This window comes from Saimiri boliviensis, chromosome 3 (genome assembly GCF_048565385.1).
Source record: "Saimiri boliviensis isolate mSaiBol1 chromosome 3, mSaiBol1.pri, whole genome shotgun sequence".
NCBI classification, from domain to species: domain Eukaryota; kingdom Metazoa; phylum Chordata; class Mammalia; order Primates; family Cebidae; genus Saimiri; species Saimiri boliviensis.
In genome coordinates this window covers 81,760,067-81,778,583 of record NC_133451.1, presented here as the reverse complement: position 1 = coordinate 81,778,583, position 18,517 = coordinate 81,760,067, and the positions used below count along the sequence as shown (strand labels likewise).

Here is an 18,517-nt window from a genome sequence, read left to right as displayed (position 1 = left end):
CCTTGGGGGTTAGGTTTCAACACATAAATTTTAAGAGGGAAACAAACATTCAGACCATAGCAGTGCCCACTGGCATCTTGGGCAGGATAAAGAAGGACTGTTCTATGCAATGCAAGGCACTAAGCATACCTGGCTCCTGGTGACTAACTGCCAACGGAGACCTCCAGCTTCACTTGAGACCCATTGCAAACAACATGAGAACTGCACTGATCACTACTGAATTGTACACTTGCAGCAAAACACACTCAGTGCGATGTCTTTGCAGATATGTGGTCAAAGAAGTTACCTGCCACATCACAACATTCCCTTTTACTTGGCTACTGAGCAGCCTTCGTCTAATTGGTTGCCCATCTCTAGCAGTTGCGCATAGCAGAGATTAATGGTCAAGTCTGGGTCCCACTATTTTGTGATAATAAGCAACTTATTGTCTCTAAACATTAATTCTTACACGTGAAAAACTGGGATAATAATGGTAATTCTAATTACTGAGAGCTTATGAGCTAGGTGCTATTCTGAATGCTTTCCATGAGTTCATTTAATCCTCAAACAACTTGATGAGGTAGGCACTATTTCTGTTCCCATTTTGAAGAGGAAGAAAATGAGATACAGAGAGGTTAAGAAACCTGCCCAAGGCCAAAGAGCTAAGTAAACTGCAGAGCCAGGAGGACCCTGGTGGTGGCAATTAAACTAGCTAGTGCACAGCAAATGTTGGTGCAGGATCTCATCCAGGACTGGCACACTGCACACAATGTATACAGGTTCATTATTATTAAGTCAAAACCTTAGTATTAATATCAACTTCTGTGGATTAATCTTAGTTAAAACTTGATTTTCTTACCTCTGAGGCAGATAACCCCAAACACTTGTTCTGAGTCAACAACAAATTATGACTCAAGTTCCTAACACATCAAGAAGGTGCTCCACTCTGTTACTGTGATTCTTGCAAGTCTTGTCTCATAAGAGTTGGAAGTTTTTTTCTGTAAAGGACTAGATAATATGTTAGACATTGTAGGCCATCCAGTCTCTGTCATGTATCCTTCCATTTTTAAGTTTTTCAAACCTTTTAAAATGTAAAAACCATTTTAGTCCATGGGCCATAGTTTGCTAACCCCTGGTCTCTGGGATTATTAATGAATACCATATAAAACATCAAGAGGCTTTCACACGGAGTAGATGGAACTATCGGAATTTGCTAATTGCCTCATTGCACTGTCCTTGATCCCTACCCACCAAAATAAAGTTGCCAAAGAATTTTATTAAAGTGGCAAATGACTAAAACAATGAAGAAGCATCTGAAAGTTTTCAGGGGAGGGAAGTTTGGTAGGTGGATAGGCAAATTCAGAAATGCCTATGCAGAAGATGTAACTCTTCTAAACCATTAAGTAATGAAGGGGAAAAGGAAACTACCTCAGAAATACCTAGTGTTTTAGAAGCAGCTCAATATTTCATTCATGCAACGAATATTTAGATATATGCACTGGGTATTTCTGTGTTCAGACATTTTCTCAGTAATGGAATTATAAAATTTTAGAGCTCAAAGTGACCTTAGAAATTATCTGATCCAATCTTCTTATTTTATGGACAAGAATTCTAAGGCCTCAAAGTTAGTTAAAATAATTTGGCAATTTCTGTGCAAAATTAAACATAGTGGGGGTTCCCCCCACTCAAATATAGCACTTCTGTAGACTATTATGTTTGTTGAATGGAGCTTATTAATGGAAAACTCCTATTCTCTTTATCACCTTTAAACCATCTTTTTAATCTGGCAAAACAATACATTTACTTGTTTTACCAATTTACTTAAAATACTTTTTTTTTTCTGTGTCTCACACACTTTTGGTGTGCTTAAGTGGGCTAACAATCACCAATCATTAAATGGACCAGTCTCTGATCCACCTTTAGCTCCTCCTCCTCCCTGCAGGCCCCCAGCCCTCCACTCACTCCCCCCTACCTCTCCTCAGGCACTCTTCTCTAGCTCTGCTGCTGTCTTTCTGCTTCAGTCTTTCCCACCTAAATACCTCCAGATTTAGACCATCCACATTTTCCTTCTTAAGACCAGGCTCAGGTCTTACCACCCCAAGGTTCTGAACACTAAAACAAATCCTACTTGGTTACTATCTACCTTCTTTCTCCCAAGTCTTATTTACCATTTTTCACCTATTTCCTCTGATGTTCCCTTCAAACCGTTCCTGGCTTTTGCCTACATATGCCTCAATGTACCAGCAGCCCTTGCTAAAGCCTCCCTCTTCATGAGAAACACCTTTTCGTCAATCCCAACCTTCAGAAACCCCATTCTTCCTCAATGCCATCTGCTCCTTGCCCCTGCTTTCTTCTCCATTTCTGTAGCACTTGGTTCTACTTTCTTATGAGGGAATCAAATCTGATCTTCTATCAGATCATCTGAGATATGATCTAATGCTTCTACTAAAAGCAAGCTGTCCATTGTGCAAGTACGATAAGAAATAGTTTTAACTTAAAACACCAAATTTATTGCATAATATTGAACTATATGCACACACATAGAAAATAAACATTTCATATAACTGTATATATATATTTTAATCCTGTATTTATAAAGACTGAAAATCTACCAATTTAGCCATTGGAATAGGTTTTAAAAAACAAAAAGAAAAAGCAAAAATCTACAATCCTTCATCAAGATTTGATGCTTTATCACAGTTCATAAATACTTCATTTTATATAAATAAGTATTTTCTCTAGTTACTAGGAATTTAAAATTAGACTTACATGGATTCTTTAATCATGTAGAATTTCTTACTCCATGATGAGGAAGGTTGAGCATGTCATTATTTTTAAAATACATATATTCGATTTAAACACAATCCCCCCTAAAATCCCACTGTAAACAAACATTTCAAATGTGATAAAGGTTCATAATAAAGAATGTCCTTAAGTCTCAGCAATAAGGGAAGAGGAAAAAATTTGAGTAAAAATTTGGAAATTGAAATAAAAATTTGGGGAAAAAAGGGCTGCATGCATCCACTAGAAGGAGAGGAAGGGTACACTGAGTCAATTATCAAAGAATGGGATAAAATAAAGAAGAAACAAAAGGAAAATCAGGGAGGAAGCAGGGCACAAAAAGGAGAAAATAAGGTAAACGAGGAAGGAGACGACATAAGGTGATAGAAAAAGGGTAAGAAAATTTATCATTTCTACTTTCCTTGGACAATATAGAGACACAAAATAGTTAATGCAACTTGCTCCAAAAGCAAGACAACGGAGGGAATGGTGGGTCAATCAACTAACCTTATTGTCAAATGGGCAACGATGAGTAAGAAACAAAATTAGGTTCAGCTGCAATGAATGCTAAGCTGCTCTGCACATCCTTAGAAGGTCTAGGAAATAGGCACAGCCATGGGAAAGTTACTATTCCCTCAAGAACTTTTTAAAAGCAAGATATGTTTATATAGGCTCCCATAAATTCTTAGGACTTCTGCCAGAGTGATGGACCCAGACTCGGCTTTTTGGACTTGGGAGTTTCTGAAGTAGTCCATTCCTCCTTTGGATTAAAGGAGGGCTGCCACAAGCCAGGGGCGTTTCCAAGGATACAGAGGAAGGTGACATTCTTGCATGCACAGATAAGAAAGGACAGATCAGTCAAAATCATTCTTGTAGAGGAATGAGAAGTTAAGAGAAGGACAAGGAAGCACTGTAAGAAAAGATCAGGGCTGAGAGAGACTTTTGGGAAATGAAAGTTTAAAAATCCACTGCCATTTTATCCAGCAGAGTGCAACACATTCACAGGTGCAAGGAACACTGGGTAGTTCGGTTTAAAACAAAAAAACACCTCCCATACGAGTGCCAATTTTTTACCCCATCCCCGACCCCTAATTTTTCAAAAAGGTTGTTTACTGCTATACAATCCCAGAAATACATCAACCAGGCTCATGATTGAAAAGTCCCAATCCACTTAGACAATAAAAAAATAGAAATCACTCCCTATGATTTTCTGTATAGGCCTCAATGCAGACATCGAGGAAGGAAGGGAAATCTTGGACAAGCTGAGGAGCCTCAGGCCAAACTAAACCCTTCATAGTTGTCAAGAGCCTGGGTCAGCCGTGCACTTAGAATCTCTTTGCTGCTGTACTTGGGGAGGTCAAGAAGGTTGTAACAAGTGTGCGCCACCGGCAAGTACTCCTCCCCGCTGGCTGTGGACTGGATGACAATCTGTAGGCTGGCCATGCCGTAGATGGGAATCCGATCGCTGCCTGTCAGGAACACTGGGGAGAACAAGAAATGGCATTAGCAGCTAAGCAAATGGAGAATGGATCTTGGAGGTCCTTCTAGCAACAGGAGAGGAAGGCATGACACCCTGTGGATTGCATGAGAAGTACAATTGCATGTATGTGCCAATATGTATCCTGTGGAATGATGCTCAGATGCCCTTAAGAAAAAAAAAAGGCCTCAGGCAAATGTATGCACTCTTAAATTTTACGGGATTTCACAAAATCAAAGAGGGAAGGAATTATTGTCATAGGAAAAGAGGAGCTGATCTCAGGGGAAACCAGGAAGAAGAGTGAAGTCTCTGACCTCAGGGTCTCCTCTCACCTCAAGTGCCTGATGCCTGTACCACCTTGGCTATGGCATTCCATCTAGGATCTATTTGCTCTCCTTTCCATGTCTCCATTTTTCTTAAACCAGAAGAGCTGACCCAGACATTACGTTAGACATTTCACTCTTGTGACATGCACTGTGACTTGGCAAAAGAGAGAGAGAAAGAGAGCTGTCTTTCCTTGTTTTCTAGTGCTAAGTAACATTCTCACAGTTGAACTGCTGGAAATTACTATAAGAAAATCATTAGTTAAGAAGCACTTTCCAATAACCTGCCATCTCCTGAGGCTGTGATACATAAACTTTCTGGCTAAAATCTCCAGAATTAACAAACATTTCCATAAGTGCAATGAACAGAAAGTGCCTTTTTCTAGGAAAATCTCAAGACCATGAGCAGGCTTCTCTTGAATGTCACAGTCCCACAAGCTCACTTGGCCACCCTTAACCTGTCATGCAACTGCTCTGCCACTGCTTCTCAATAGCCAATGCAACCAGGCAGAGGAGACATGGTCGTCTTTTTACGACTTCTTATGTAAGATCTCCACTTCCTCTCATCCTTGCTCCCATGTGAGGTGCAGAATCTAGGAGTAAGTCCTCACTTACTACTGATATATGCTCAGTCTTATAAAACAAAATAGACTGCCTATCAAACCCTGTGTTTTGGTTTTATAAGACTAAAATTCCATACTATGCACTGGCTAATTTCTGATGCTGATTACACACAGACACAAGCTGAGAAATGTTTCAGCTATTTTTAAAAAGCTGAATTTGTTCATGTAAATCAGAATTCATTTTCCTTTCCAAAGGTATCATTACCCTTCTCAAATGTCACTCAGCCAGTCACAGGGGTCTACATATTGTATGATTCAATTTATATTAAATGTCCAGAATAGGCAAATCCACAGAAAGACCAGTGGGGGAGTTGGGAAGAAATGGAGAATGACTGATAATAGGTATGGGGTTTCTTTTTTGAGGTTATGAACGTATTCTACAATTGACGGTGTGATGGTTTCACCTCTCTATATACTAAAAAACCACTGAAGTATACCCTTTAAATGAGTATGGTATATAAATTATATCCCAATGAAGAAAAATCGATGAGATGCTTCTTTTCTTCCTTTCATGAAACCCCTCCTGTTATGCAACAGATCTGGATTAACAATCTATATTGTGCCTGAGATATCATTAAGACAAAAAGCATACATACAAGTGAATGACCTAGTCTTTACCATTTAAATGAGTGAAGCCTCAGCTGTGAAGCATATCATCTTATACTGTATGTAAGACTAAAATGCAGACAAATATCATATTGAGATTACTGATACTTACAGAGAAACTTCTTCTTCTTTTCCAATGGAAACTCATGAAATGTTTCCCAAAATAGTTTTACAGTGGGATGTGTGGCCGAGTAATCTCCCTTGTAGATGGCAGTCTGTCCAAAAAAGACAAAAAGAAAAAAATGTATCTTAGAAGAATATTATAATAGACATTATATATCATTTGCATTTGAGGCCAAGAAATAAGTGCCGAGATACAGGACATCTGTAAATCTTACTCCTCCACAGTATGCTTGGAATGGGATCAGGCTCTGGGAACACCTCCCCAGGCTGCTGCTGCTTCGCTGGAGTTAAAGGAGTTGAAGGATCTTTTGTGCTCACCTCTTCCAGTTCTTCCCAGTTGTAGTTGCTGTTCCCCACCATCATAGCCCTCAGTTCTGAAGGCTGGAAGAGCTCAAGTACTTTGCCACCACACACCTTAAGGAAGCCACTGGAGAAGGCTGTGTACCATTCATGAACCGAGAGTTGGAAGACATAATTCACATAAGCATCCACAAATTCCTGCCTGCCAGAACACAAAAGAAATCAAATACATTTAGCTCAAAGTCTTGTAAAACGAATGAAGTTACCCTTCTACACTGAGTTTGGGAGTGATAAAAAATGGAATTTCATCAAAGTCTCTCATCAGGAGGCATCCTCAGGCATCATATAGGTTACCAGCTCTCCTCTCCTCCCTCTCCACCCCCAGCCCTAGCATTCTACCAAGTGCCTCAGGTGATGCAGATGAGCCAGGCAGGAAGGGGAGCAGGCCGAACTACTGACTTTACCTGAAGTATTCCAGTGTTCATGTCCTGCTTAAAATTTAATGTGAAAAAAAAAAATGTCTTTTTCTGCTTAAAGTAAAAAGTCTAAGATTTAATCAGTTCTAGGCCACTTTCCCTATCCTCAGAAACAAATTAAGCTAAACCACTTGATATTTGTATCCTCACCTATTTTAAAAGGTTAATTTTATAACTCCTTGTTTATAAAACCTTTACCCCTGGAAAGAATCATCTCAAATAATGGCTCCATCTCACTAATAATCAAGCAAATGCAAATGAAGATGAGTGAACTGTCATTTGCACTCATCAGACTGGTGTAAGTTTAAAATGAGACAGTATCAGTTTGGTGAAGGTATAGAGAAGACAGAAACTTTATAGGCAGCTGGTAGGAGGATAAACTGAAATGACGGGAACCACATATGGCAACCATGGAAATAAATGAGGATCAACCAAATGAGAAGAACAAAGGCTAATTTTTCAGAGCTGCAATAGCAAGAGAGTCAGCCACTGTCACTTGTGTTGTGGCAGAGACTCAAAGGCAAGTAGAGGAGTGGAAAAGCTTTACAGTGCAAACAGGGAAGGCATCAGGTACCCTCTGACTGGAGGATGCCAGCCTGTGGAAACTGCAGGTGGGCTAACTAGAAGCGGGCATCCTATGTGACTCGTTAAGGGTGCATATTTGGCTTTCTCTGGTTGGTCCTAAGTTGGAAGTAGGAAGAAAAATTAGGGAAGTTGTTGGTTATTAATCACATCTTGTCCTATTTGGGACCACCATTACAGAAGTTATCGAGAGAGAGATGACAATCAGCCTCCCTGCAAGTCTGACTTATAGCAGGGTAGCTTTCTGGGCTGCTTATTGTAGAGAAGAGGTTGGTTTCCTGGGCAGGTTGCTGCAGATTGTGGGTCTCAGCTCCATTTTTATATATGCCCTCACCATTGTCCATAGGTACATTCAATCTCTCACAAGTGGAAATGTTAACTGTGAACCTCAACATAAACATTTTGGGGGGAAATTCTGTCAATATCTAGAGAAGTTGAAAATGTAAATACCCCTTGACTATGCTTTTGTGCTAGCAGATGGGTAATGCAGAGAGACGTAACACGTGTAGACCAGATGAGTGCAGGCAAGTTTACTGCAGCATTGTCTTGTAATATGGTGAATTTAGAGAAACAAAACTAAATATCCATTAACATGAGCATGGACAAGGAAAAGACAGTAGAGTCATGATCGAAACCATAAAGCAGAGCACTTTAATGGAATTAACTAAACCGATACTTAGCAAAATGAATAGAATCTCAAGAACAATGCTAAGTGAAAATCAAGTATTTGCATGTTCAGTAAAATATGACACCACTTACGTAAGCTGTGTTTTAACACTTAAAACAATGCTACTTACAAAAGGTAGTAAGTTGCTCCATCACTTAGGGCTTGTGACCCTTAGGCAAACTATTTAATTCTTCCATGCCTCCATGTCCTTATTTGTAAAATGGAGAATGTAAGGGTAGATAACTCATGGGACTGCTTTACGATTAAATGAGTGAATACATGTAAGAGTGTTTAAACCAAGGCTGGTGTATAACAATTGCTTTGTAAGTGTTAGCTAGTATTATCGCATTGTTTATAGATGTGAGATTTTGCTTATGATTATGAAATTATAAGCATACATTTACTGTATGACCCAGCAATCCCACTACTAGGTATTTTTACCCAAGAGAAATAAAAGTCCATGCTCATAGAGAAACCTACAGATGAATGATCACAGCAGTATTCACTGTTACGAAAAACTGGAAACACCACAAATGGGAATAGTACCCGATAATAAAAAGGAACAATTTACTAATACATACAACAACATAAATGAATCTCAAATCCACTCTGCTAGTGAAAAAAGCCAGACTCAAAAGGCTACATTCACATGATTCCATTTTCCTGACATTGTGGATAAAACAAATACTGAGACAGAGAACAGCTCAGTGTTCACCCGGGCTGGGTGCTGGGGAAGGGTCATGAGGGACTTTCAGGGGGCAATTTACTGTTCTATATCTTGATTACTACGGGGCTTACATTACTGTACTTGCTTGTGAAAGCACCCTTAAAAGGGTGACTTTTACTGTTATGTAAATTATACCTCAATAAGCCAGACTTTAAAAAGTAATAGTCTAGTTTAATACTAAGTTTTAAAACCTGTTGAGACCGGAATATAAAAATCTTGAAAGATGAGCATATCCTAGATGTTTTAAGCAAGGTAAGTTAGTCAAATGAATTTAACCAAAATTTGGGTTTTTTAAAGTCTGTCACAACTTCCATACTACAGGGGTCAAAAGACCTATTTTCTGTCCCTGAATCTGCCAATTAAAGGATAAATGGCAATAAGACGATTTCACTGTGTTTGCTTCTAAGTTTACTATCTGTAAAATGAAAAACATCATTCCTAATCTCAAGGTGGCTGTAGCCATCAAAAGAGATGATATATGGGAGTGGAAGAAGGTGGAGAAGACGACAGTGAGCCGGTAAGAAGATGGTGCAGGGGGGAAGGTGGAGAAGATCATCATGGGGGAAGATGGGGAGAAGGTGGGGGAAGGTGCGGAAGAAGTCTTTGGAAAGAAGACGGTCAGTAAGATGATCATGGGGAAGATGGTGAGCAGGGGAGGAACAAGAGGGTAGGGCTGGGTGGGGGTGGGGAAGATGGTGAGGAGGGTGGGGAAGAGGAAGGTGGGGAAGAGGAGGGTGAAGAGGGTGGGGAAAAGGACAGTGCAGGGGAAAGATGAGGAAGAAGGTAGTGAGTGGGAAAGGCGGGGAAGAAGATGGGCAGAACGTGGGGCATAAGACAGTGCAGGTGTGAAGGAGGGAGGGAGCGAAGACAACGGTATGGGGGAAAGGTGTGAAAACAGATGGTGGGGAAGGAAGGGAAGCAGATTGTGAGGGGAAGGCCAGGAATATAAGGTCAGCAGGGTGGGACAGACGACGCATGCTTTAAGCAAGCTAAGAGGGGCCCCATGCTTTAGACAGGCTTGCTTTTTATCAGCCCTCCTCAGCGTTAGTCCTTCCCACAGGCCAAAGATTCTGTAGAATCTTCTAGAACACATACCAGGACACCGGGAGCTGAGATTTCCTACCCAAATGGCTCCAAAACTGCTTCCAGGGGCATCCTGCTGTGAAATGACCTTGCCACCGGGATATGTGGGATGGCCAAGGGGTTGCTGAGTGGACAGACAGGTACAGAGCTTGCACATGGAGGCTGCCCTATCCACACACAGGCACCCCACATCCCCAAAGGCGTGGCATGCAGCCATCTCGCCCGTCCTCCACTGACTGGAGAGGAACGTCGAGGAATCTGAGAGGTGATCAAACGCCAGCTATGGAGAGATGCAGATGACAGCTAAGACGTCAGTCCTAGCATTTGCAGCAGGGCCTGGAAGCGGGGTGAGGAGCACACAGAAAACAGGCTAAGGCCCTCTATGCAGTTCTCAAGAAGCGCCTCGGGCAGCCAGGGACACTCCCAGCCCAGCTCAACAGGGGGTGGCACACGGGTGGGCTGGGAACAGGATGTCTCTCCAGCAGGCGGGTGTGCAGCGCCCTGGAGATGGCAGGGTAGCAACAGCAGGAATCTGGTGCAGTATGAGCGCACGGCCGTCAGCTGAGGGCGGGCAGCCAGTCAAATGCCGCGGAGGCCGGGGGCGGGGCCGCGGCCGCGCGTCACCGCCGCTTGCCGCAGCCGCTACATCTGTCCGGACCAGCTCGGGTGCAGGGCCGCTGCGGGAGCGACTCCGAGACCTCCGCGCCTTCTCGTCGAACATGGCCGACTCGGAAAACCAGGGGCCCGCGGAGCCCAGCCAGGCGGCGGCGGCGGCTGCGGAGGCAGCGGCGGAGGAGGTAATGGCGGAAGGCGGTGTGCAGGGTGGAGACGGTGACGGCGCGGCTGGGGACTCCGACGGCGCGGCTGGTCAGATGGCCGAGGAGCCCCAGACCGCCGCGGAGAGTGCCACAAAGCCGAAAAATGACTTTATCGAGAGCCTGCCTAATTCGGTGAAATGCCGAGTCCTGGCCCTCAAAAAGCTGCAGAAGCGATGCGATAAGATAGAAGCCAAATTTGATAAGGAATTTCAGGCTCTGGAAAGAAAGTATAATGAAATCTATAAGCCGCTGCTCGCCAAGATCCAAGAGCTCACCGGCGAGATGGAGGGCTGTGCATGGACCTTGGAGGGGGAGGAGGAGGAGGAGGAAGAGTACGAGGATGAGGAGGAAGAAGGGGAAGAGGAGGAGGAGGAGGAGGCTGCGGCAGAGGCTGCCGCGGGGGCCAAACATGACGATGCCAACGCCGAGATGCCTGATGACGCCAAGAAGTAAGGGGGGCAGAGATGGATGAAGAGAAAGCCCACGAAGAAAACAGCCTGGTTTTGTTTTTCCTAGAATATTGGTGGACTTAAAAAAGGCTCAGGTTTTTGACCAAAATACAATGTGAATTTATTCTGACATTCCTAAAATAGATTAAATTGAAACAATTAGATCCTGGCCAGCTCGATTCAAATTTGACTTTAATTTTGAAGAAATATATCAAAAGGTGTTAAAGAAAACCGAATTAAGCTTAAAATTATGTTTTCATGGTCTCTTCTCTGAGGACTGAGGTTTACAAAGGGTGTTAGTAGATGCGAGGTAAAGAACATCACTTTGAAACCCATTCATCACATAGCATACACTACACATGGAACACCCAAGCCAAGACTGAACACGTTCTCAATGCTTAATTCTTAAATTTTTTTACTCATGACATTTCGCAGTGCAGAGAAGGCAGAACCCAAGAAAAACGTCATCTTTTGAGACTTTGCTTTTGTAACGCAGACATCAGCTTTACACTTCACAGGAGACGGACGGCATTGAGTCAGACTGCAATGGAGATCATGACACCACTGTTAATAAGGCCAGGAAAACTGCCATTTCAAGTTCTGAAAAATGTTCTGAGTATTTGAATTTAGAGAAACAACATGGTTCCAAGAAGGAGGGTATAAAACCTGTATAATACTGTCAACCTATGTATTCATTAGTTACTATCTCACGTTTGTGTTTTCTTAGTAGTGTCTATTTACAGACGTAAAAAAAACCCCAAATATGTTTAAGTATTAAATCATTTACCTAGCATTTTAGAAGTATTAATTTACTTGAAGAGATGTAGAATGTAGCAAATTCTGTAAAGCATGTGTATCCAGTTACGTACTTTGATCCTTGTGATGTCTTTCTGTTACGTAGCTTTTAGGGTATAGCTGTGAAAATCATCAGAACTCTTCACTGAAGCTAATGTTTGGAAAAAATATATACTTGAAGAACTAATCTAAGTGTGTGCCCCTACCCCCAGCTCAGAAGTAGAAAGGGTTTAAGTTTGCTTGTATTAGCTGTGCCTTCATTATTTTGCTATGTAAATGTGACATATTAAGTATAAAATGGTGCATAATCAAATTTTACTGCTTGAGGACAGACTGGCATACAGTAAGGATTTTTAGGAAGAATATATTTAATGTAAAGACTCTTAGCTTCTGTGTGGGTTTTGAATTATGTGTGAGCCAGTGATCTATAAAGAAATATAAGCTTAAAGTTGTTTACCACTGTGGTGTTAATAAAACAGTATTTTCAAAAAAAATATATAAAAGACTCAGTACTCTGCCTTATTCAAATCCCAGCTCTGCCTCCTATTAGTAATTTACCTTAGACAACTCAGCTAATATGCTCAGTGCTCAGTTTCTCCTCATCCACAAAAGGGAATAGGAACAGTCCCTTCCTCATGGGTTACTATGAAGAGCAAATGGATAAATACATATGAAGCCTGTAGAATAGTGTCCAAACCATGGTAAGTGCTGAATAATTCTTAGCTGTTACTACATGAAAGATAAAGACAGTGGTTGGAAATTCAGTCCTTCTCTCCTGTTACGAAATGGAGACATGGACATCATTATATCCCTCCCTATGCTTACCATTCCTTATTATGAGAGAAGAACGTGGCCTTTAAGTCAGAAACAAAGGAAATTAAATAAACTATCTTGTTTTGGTTTCCTCAATATAATATCAGGTTTTTACTATCTCCCAGAAAGGATAAAAGACTTCAATAGAACATTAAAAATATACAAAAAAGGCTATTCAACTTTTATTTGCCTCATTCATTCTGACTGAAGCAGAAAGTATTTTTTAAAAAACTAGACTCCAAAAAAATCGAATAATCAGATGCCATTTGCTTCCTTTTACCTGAAGGGTTAAAATTACAAAGAAGCAAAATGATGTTGCTTTATCCTAGGGAATGGAAGGCAGCACTGACCTGTTGCTAGTAACAACAGGTTGTTGAGTACAAACAACCTTAAGGTAATGTTAATCTTCCTGCTGTGGCCAACCAAAAGAGAAAATCAGAATAATATATTACATAACAAGTTCTGATGATCTTAATCATATGATTATCTCAATAAAGAAAAAAAAAATCTAATAAAATTTAAAATTCATTTCTTATATCCAGGAATTAGACAGGCTATCACTTTACTATTTTTCTGGGTCCAGTAAAAAACAAAAATGATAGAAACACAACTAAGAGGTATAATTATTGGGAAATGATTTTAACATAGAAAACCCAAGAGAATCAACGACAAATTCAATTTAATAAGTTTGATGAATTGACCAGTTACCAGATAAATACACAAAAAAACAGTAACCATTTATAGGCACTTATAATAAGGATCAAAATATATGGGAAAGGCTATCACAGTAAAAACAAGAAATCAAAATATTTATAAAAACCTCTAATAAGAAATGTGTATAACCTATGTGAAAAGAAAAGACAAATAAATGTAACATAAGCCTTTGGATGGTAAGACTGAATATCACAAAAGTGTCAGTTCTTCCCAAATTAACTTTTAATTTATGACAATTCTAATTAAAACTCAAACTGGATTTGGAACTTAATATAATTACCATAATGTTCACTTTAAGAACAGCTCAGAAAACCTTTAGCAATTTGGAAACAGTTTAGATTTTTACCTCAGACTGTAGACTAAAAAAATTTTTTTAATTACTGGACAGGGAATGACTCAGAGTGTTCCAAGAGAAGTAACAGACATGACAACACAAAAATTAAGAAATCATAGAGTTAAAGACATACACTCTGCATTTTCAAAAGCAAAAACAAACTGAGAATAAAACCCACTATAAATACGGATGGCAAAGGGTTAATAGTCTTAAACATAATGAAGAGTTCATATGAATCATATGAAAATTACTTGGTCCTACTAGAGAAATACATAAAGGACATCAGGAGAGTGTCTAAAAAGAGGAAAGACTGCAAACCCTGCCTAAGGCAGACAGTGCTCACTTAGTGCTGTGTGTTCCTGAACCTGCAGCACTAGGTGAGCTGGGGCTCTGCCAGGGTCTAGAGACAAGTGTTCCCAGCTACGTGCTCTGGCCAGCAATCATTCTTTTGTTTACAGTAAGACTTTAGTTATGGGTTTTTTTCTAGCTACCAGCTGTACCATCGTTGACCACTTCTCTAAGGATACAGGATGTTTGTGATGTCAAGCAATTTCTGCCGTTTCCTAACTGGGCTAATCTTTATACTGTTTCCTGGACTGCTTATTTGATAGTTCCTCTGGCAACCCTAAAATCTGCATGTTAACGTTTAGCACGATACCCTTGCTTCAAGGTAGGTCAAAACACTATCATTCATAAACCATTTTTAACTATTACAAACAAAAATTAAGTCAACAAAGCACAAAATAACTGGCATAAAGAAAGGCAACATGCAATACACACTCAACCAAATCTCTGAGTATTATACAGAAAACTGGCATGCCGATGCTTACCGTGAAAAATAGCATAGCAGCTTTTTCTGCCTTTGAGTGTACAATCAATGCATACACATAGACACATTTACACATATACACATACATTTTTTTTAAATTGAAGTGAAATTTATATAACATAAATTAACCATTTTAAAGGGAACAATTCAGCAGCATTTTGTACATTCACAATGCTGTGCAACCACCATCCTGTCATTAATGCATTTTTTAAAGTATCTTAGAGGTAAACAGCAGTAAAATAAATCAATACTGTGTAGAATATGTAAAGTAACCTATGTGTAAAAGAAATGTAATATTTTAAAAGTGAGTTTAAATTTCTTTTGTTTTTTTTTTTAAAGAATACACGTAAGGACTAGGTGAAATGGTGATAATGACATAAAAGGCAGTGTAATTCATTAGCAAAATCAATTTATCAAAAACATCACACATTCAAATGATATACACTTTAGTTCCATTTTACCCCAAGAACTTATGAAAAAGCAATTTTAAAGGCACAAAATCCTTTATACACAAAAGATATTTGATATACTCTTATTAAAAATGGTGGTTGGGGAGAGAGAAAAAAAGAGAATGAAAAAAGAACATACAAACAAGCCAAATATTCAACAGTGAAGAAACAGAAAAATACACATCCACATAGTAGACCATACAGTCATTATTAAGGGTGTTCATGAGAACTTTGTAACAGCATTTTCAATATAAGCATTGTCTTCACTTAAGTTTAAAAATTCAGACATTCAATTTCATAGGTATATAGTTGTATTTTCAACTATTCCAATTTTGCTTTTTAAAAACATTATATAGTCTGCCTGAAAGGAAAAACAGCAGACAGTCTTCGAAGTTATTTTTCTTCCTAGGAGGAAAGGAGGATGGGAACTCCTCAGGGGCCCTATGCTGATGCTCATGGAGTGGAGTCTGACTCAAATCACCTGGCTTTGAATCCTGACTCCAGTTTTGAATCCTGGATTTCTAGCTGTGTAACCTTGAACAAGAGACTTATGCCTGTCTGTGCCCCAGTTTCTTCATCAATAAATGGGGAGGCTTACCTGTAAAATATTTCAAATAGTGTCTGACATATGGTAAGCACTCAAGAAGTGTTACTGGCATTTTAATGTGGCTGTTCCTGTAATAGTCCAGTGCAAATACAATGCAGATCTTAAAGACTGCATTCCTCAGAAACTATCCTGAAAGATCAACTGAAGCCTGCCAGCAGCCCTGAAGTAGATCTTAAGGAGCAAGAAGTGCTTGTCATGCACAAGTTTTATTCTCAGGTTCTCACTATGGAATCTAGATGTCCTCTGAAGCACTTATGTCAGGTATTTCTCACTACGTGATCCTTTCACTCTACTCTTTACCCCCCTATCCCATGCCCCAGCCCCATGTGGGTGCCATCTGTTTGTTTCTTTTTTAATATGGGGAAAACGGGAAGACAGCAATTGCATTTAATTTGATTGCATCAAATTGAAGTAAATTTTAGGGAATCTAGAATGATATGTGGGTTTTCACTAATGGTAATAACATCATGTTATAGACCATGAGAAATGCTTTACCATGAGTAGTCATGTGATACGGTATTATCCAGATGTGACTACCGGCTGGTCTGATTTGTCTATGATGCAGTCACCAGTAATCAGCCACAGATGTTCTTTTACCTGGATGCCTACAACTCATTTGACTGGGAAGCTTCTGTCCAAGGATAGAAAGTATTTGAAAATCAAATGAAATGCAATAAATTATGAATAAAGAATTGGTATTCCTCTGGCATTTTCCCCTGGGGCAGCCATGCCAGCAAATGCCTTAGTGTTAACAAAAACAGCTTCAATGCCAGCCATATCTGTGTATACAACTGCCTAAGTTAAAAGTCCAGTAGGTATACATCTTACAGTGCTTTCATTTTCTTAGTCATATAATTTAGGACTGCCAATGACTAGATTATGGCATATAACCAAGGAAATAATGACTATAATGATCAATTTTTTATATCTTCATACAACCTTTCTTACCAGGACCTCAATGTACTTTGCTGGTAAGATTTCTATTTTGTGCAGCATAAAATGAAAAGAAAAAAAAAATCATTCATGTCTTTTTCTGGTGATCCCTAATCAAAACAGCTATAGTAGTGATCCCTAACCAAAACAGCTATGAGTCCAGCAGTAACCATGAATGGAACTGGTGTCCTTATAAGAGTCATGAGAGAGCTTGCTTTCCATCGCTGCTCTCCACCGTTAGGATACAATGAGAAGTCAGCAGTTTGCAACATGGAAGAAGGCCCTCACCAGAACCTAATCATGATGGCAGCCTAATCTTGGACTTCCAGCCTCCAGAATGTGACAAATACATTTGTGTTGTTTATAAGCCACCCAGTTTATGGTACTGTTTTATAGCAGCCAAAACAAATTTAAACAGGTAACTGTGACAGCAACAGGTAGCTGTGACAGCAACAGGGTCTCCTGCCTGTCACTGAGTGACAGAGACACGTACAGCAGTGTCTAACGCAGCATGGATGACTTCACAGTGTATTCAATGAGTACTTTGAAAAACCAAAATCTAAATTTCCACCTAGTACAGAAGCTGTTCCATGCCTCTTGAACACAGTATATTGCAATCAAAATTCTTTGTCTGAAATGACAACTCAGATTTTTTGCTGGGAACAGGCCCTAGGCCTGTCATAAACAGACCTTAAAGAAACTGGCCATAAACAAGATATCTATAGCACCGCGACATACTCGTGATGGCAGTGACGCACATTGCTGGAGGTTGTTGGTTTACTGGCCCACCCTGGGCGGAAGATGGCTCAAGGAATTCCTGAACCACAAACAATAGCATGAGCGACCCATGCCTTAATGATATGTTCCAGCTGCAGTAGATACGTGCCAGAGCCTGTTTCTTGCCACTAGTAAAGAATGCTTTGTTCCCTGCAAAGAATGCTTGTAGTTAATCTATAAACTGCAGAAATGATGATTATCACTTGCTTGCTGTCAATAAATATGTGGGTCAAATTCTGTTCAAGGCTCTCAGCTGGGAATGCTGTAGGCCCCTGATGCCACTCTGCACGCTATCTCTGTGTCTGTTTCTTAACTCCTTCAGCACCGCCTGGGTTGGTGTCTCCACGACCAAGCTGGTCTCGGCAATATTTCCATCACTTCACAGAGTACCTTTCATGTTTATGTCCTCTTCTCTACTTTCTAGTATCCAAATCTCAGTAGGCTTCCAAACTTAACTCTATCCCATATCTGTCCTCCCAGATGCATCTGTCCAAGTTGATTTCTCTGAACGCCTTCAGATTCAACCACTCAATTTAGTCTTCATATTCCATTTATGGTTGCATCTGAGAACAGCTTATCACCCTCAACAAACTGTGTTATATTTTAGTATTCCTGCATATTTTCTCCCACAACTGGTGAATCAATTTAATTGTTGATTCAAAGAAATGTCTGTTGAATAAGGAGAAAGACAATGACAAGGAGAAGCAGAGAAATAGAAAAATTCAGACTCAAAAAGAGAGCAAAAAAGACAGAGACAAGAAGTATGCTAAGAGAAATAACTTGACAAATATATGAGGAGTAATAAGTCCCAGCAACTGCCTCAACTGCAGACTACATCACCAATTGCCTATTCCTGCACTAGGTCATTCATTTCTCTAGCCACTGTATCATACTCACAGACCACTATGATGACTCACCAGAGAATGAGGACATTCTGAATGTTCCCCTTCCTCAGGATGTTTGCCTAGCCCATTGTTAGCTTCTAACAAATGATGCACACATTATCTTGTCTGAAACCTAATGCAAAAGCTAAAGCATTGTTTGAAAGACTAAAGGCTATATATCTATCTACGTAAGTGCTTACACACAACTACAATGTTATAAAGCAATTCCCAAAACCAGGAGGGAAGAGAAATCAACTAGGCTAACAAATTCACTTTATGATCTGCCATAAATTTCCCAGTTCTAAAAACATTATCTGACTATATAGAATAACAAGTCTGTTCTTATTAAGGAAATAAACGTCCTGAAA

General features: G+C 40.0%; 2 protein-coding genes across 7 annotated transcripts in view; one reads left to right on the top strand and one right to left on the bottom strand.

Moving 5' to 3' along the window:
- Nucleotides 1-2,651: 2,651 nt before the first annotated feature.
- The window catches only part of HERC3 (HECT and RLD domain containing E3 ubiquitin protein ligase 3), a 113,993-nt gene continuing 98,127 nt past the window's right edge, over nucleotides 2,652-18,517 (bottom strand). For 4 of the 6 annotated variants that reach the window (XM_074396426.1, XM_039468013.2, XM_039468014.2 and 1 more), the window contains 3 exons: nucleotides 6,231-6,414; nucleotides 5,902-6,004; nucleotides 2,652-4,241 (listed from right to left, as the gene is read on the bottom strand). In XM_074396426.1, coding sequence (XP_074252527.1) covers nucleotides 4,033-4,241; nucleotides 5,902-6,004; nucleotides 6,231-6,414 — 496 coding nt within the window. In that variant the 3' untranslated portion in view covers nucleotides 2,652-4,032. Of the gene's footprint in view, nucleotides 4,242-4,569; nucleotides 4,718-5,901; nucleotides 6,005-6,230; nucleotides 6,415-11,725; nucleotides 17,935-18,517 lie in introns of those variants that run through there. The other 2 variants (XR_012516881.1, XM_074396427.1) reach the window with 2 other exon arrangements.
- Nucleotides 10,337-12,303, top strand: NAP1L5 (nucleosome assembly protein 1 like 5). The gene has a single exon (XM_010334903.3). It carries the CDS (start codon nucleotides 10,467-10,469, stop codon nucleotides 11,016-11,018), a length of 552 nt encoding a protein of 183 aa, XP_010333205.2. The 5' UTR covers nucleotides 10,337-10,466; the 3' UTR covers nucleotides 11,019-12,303.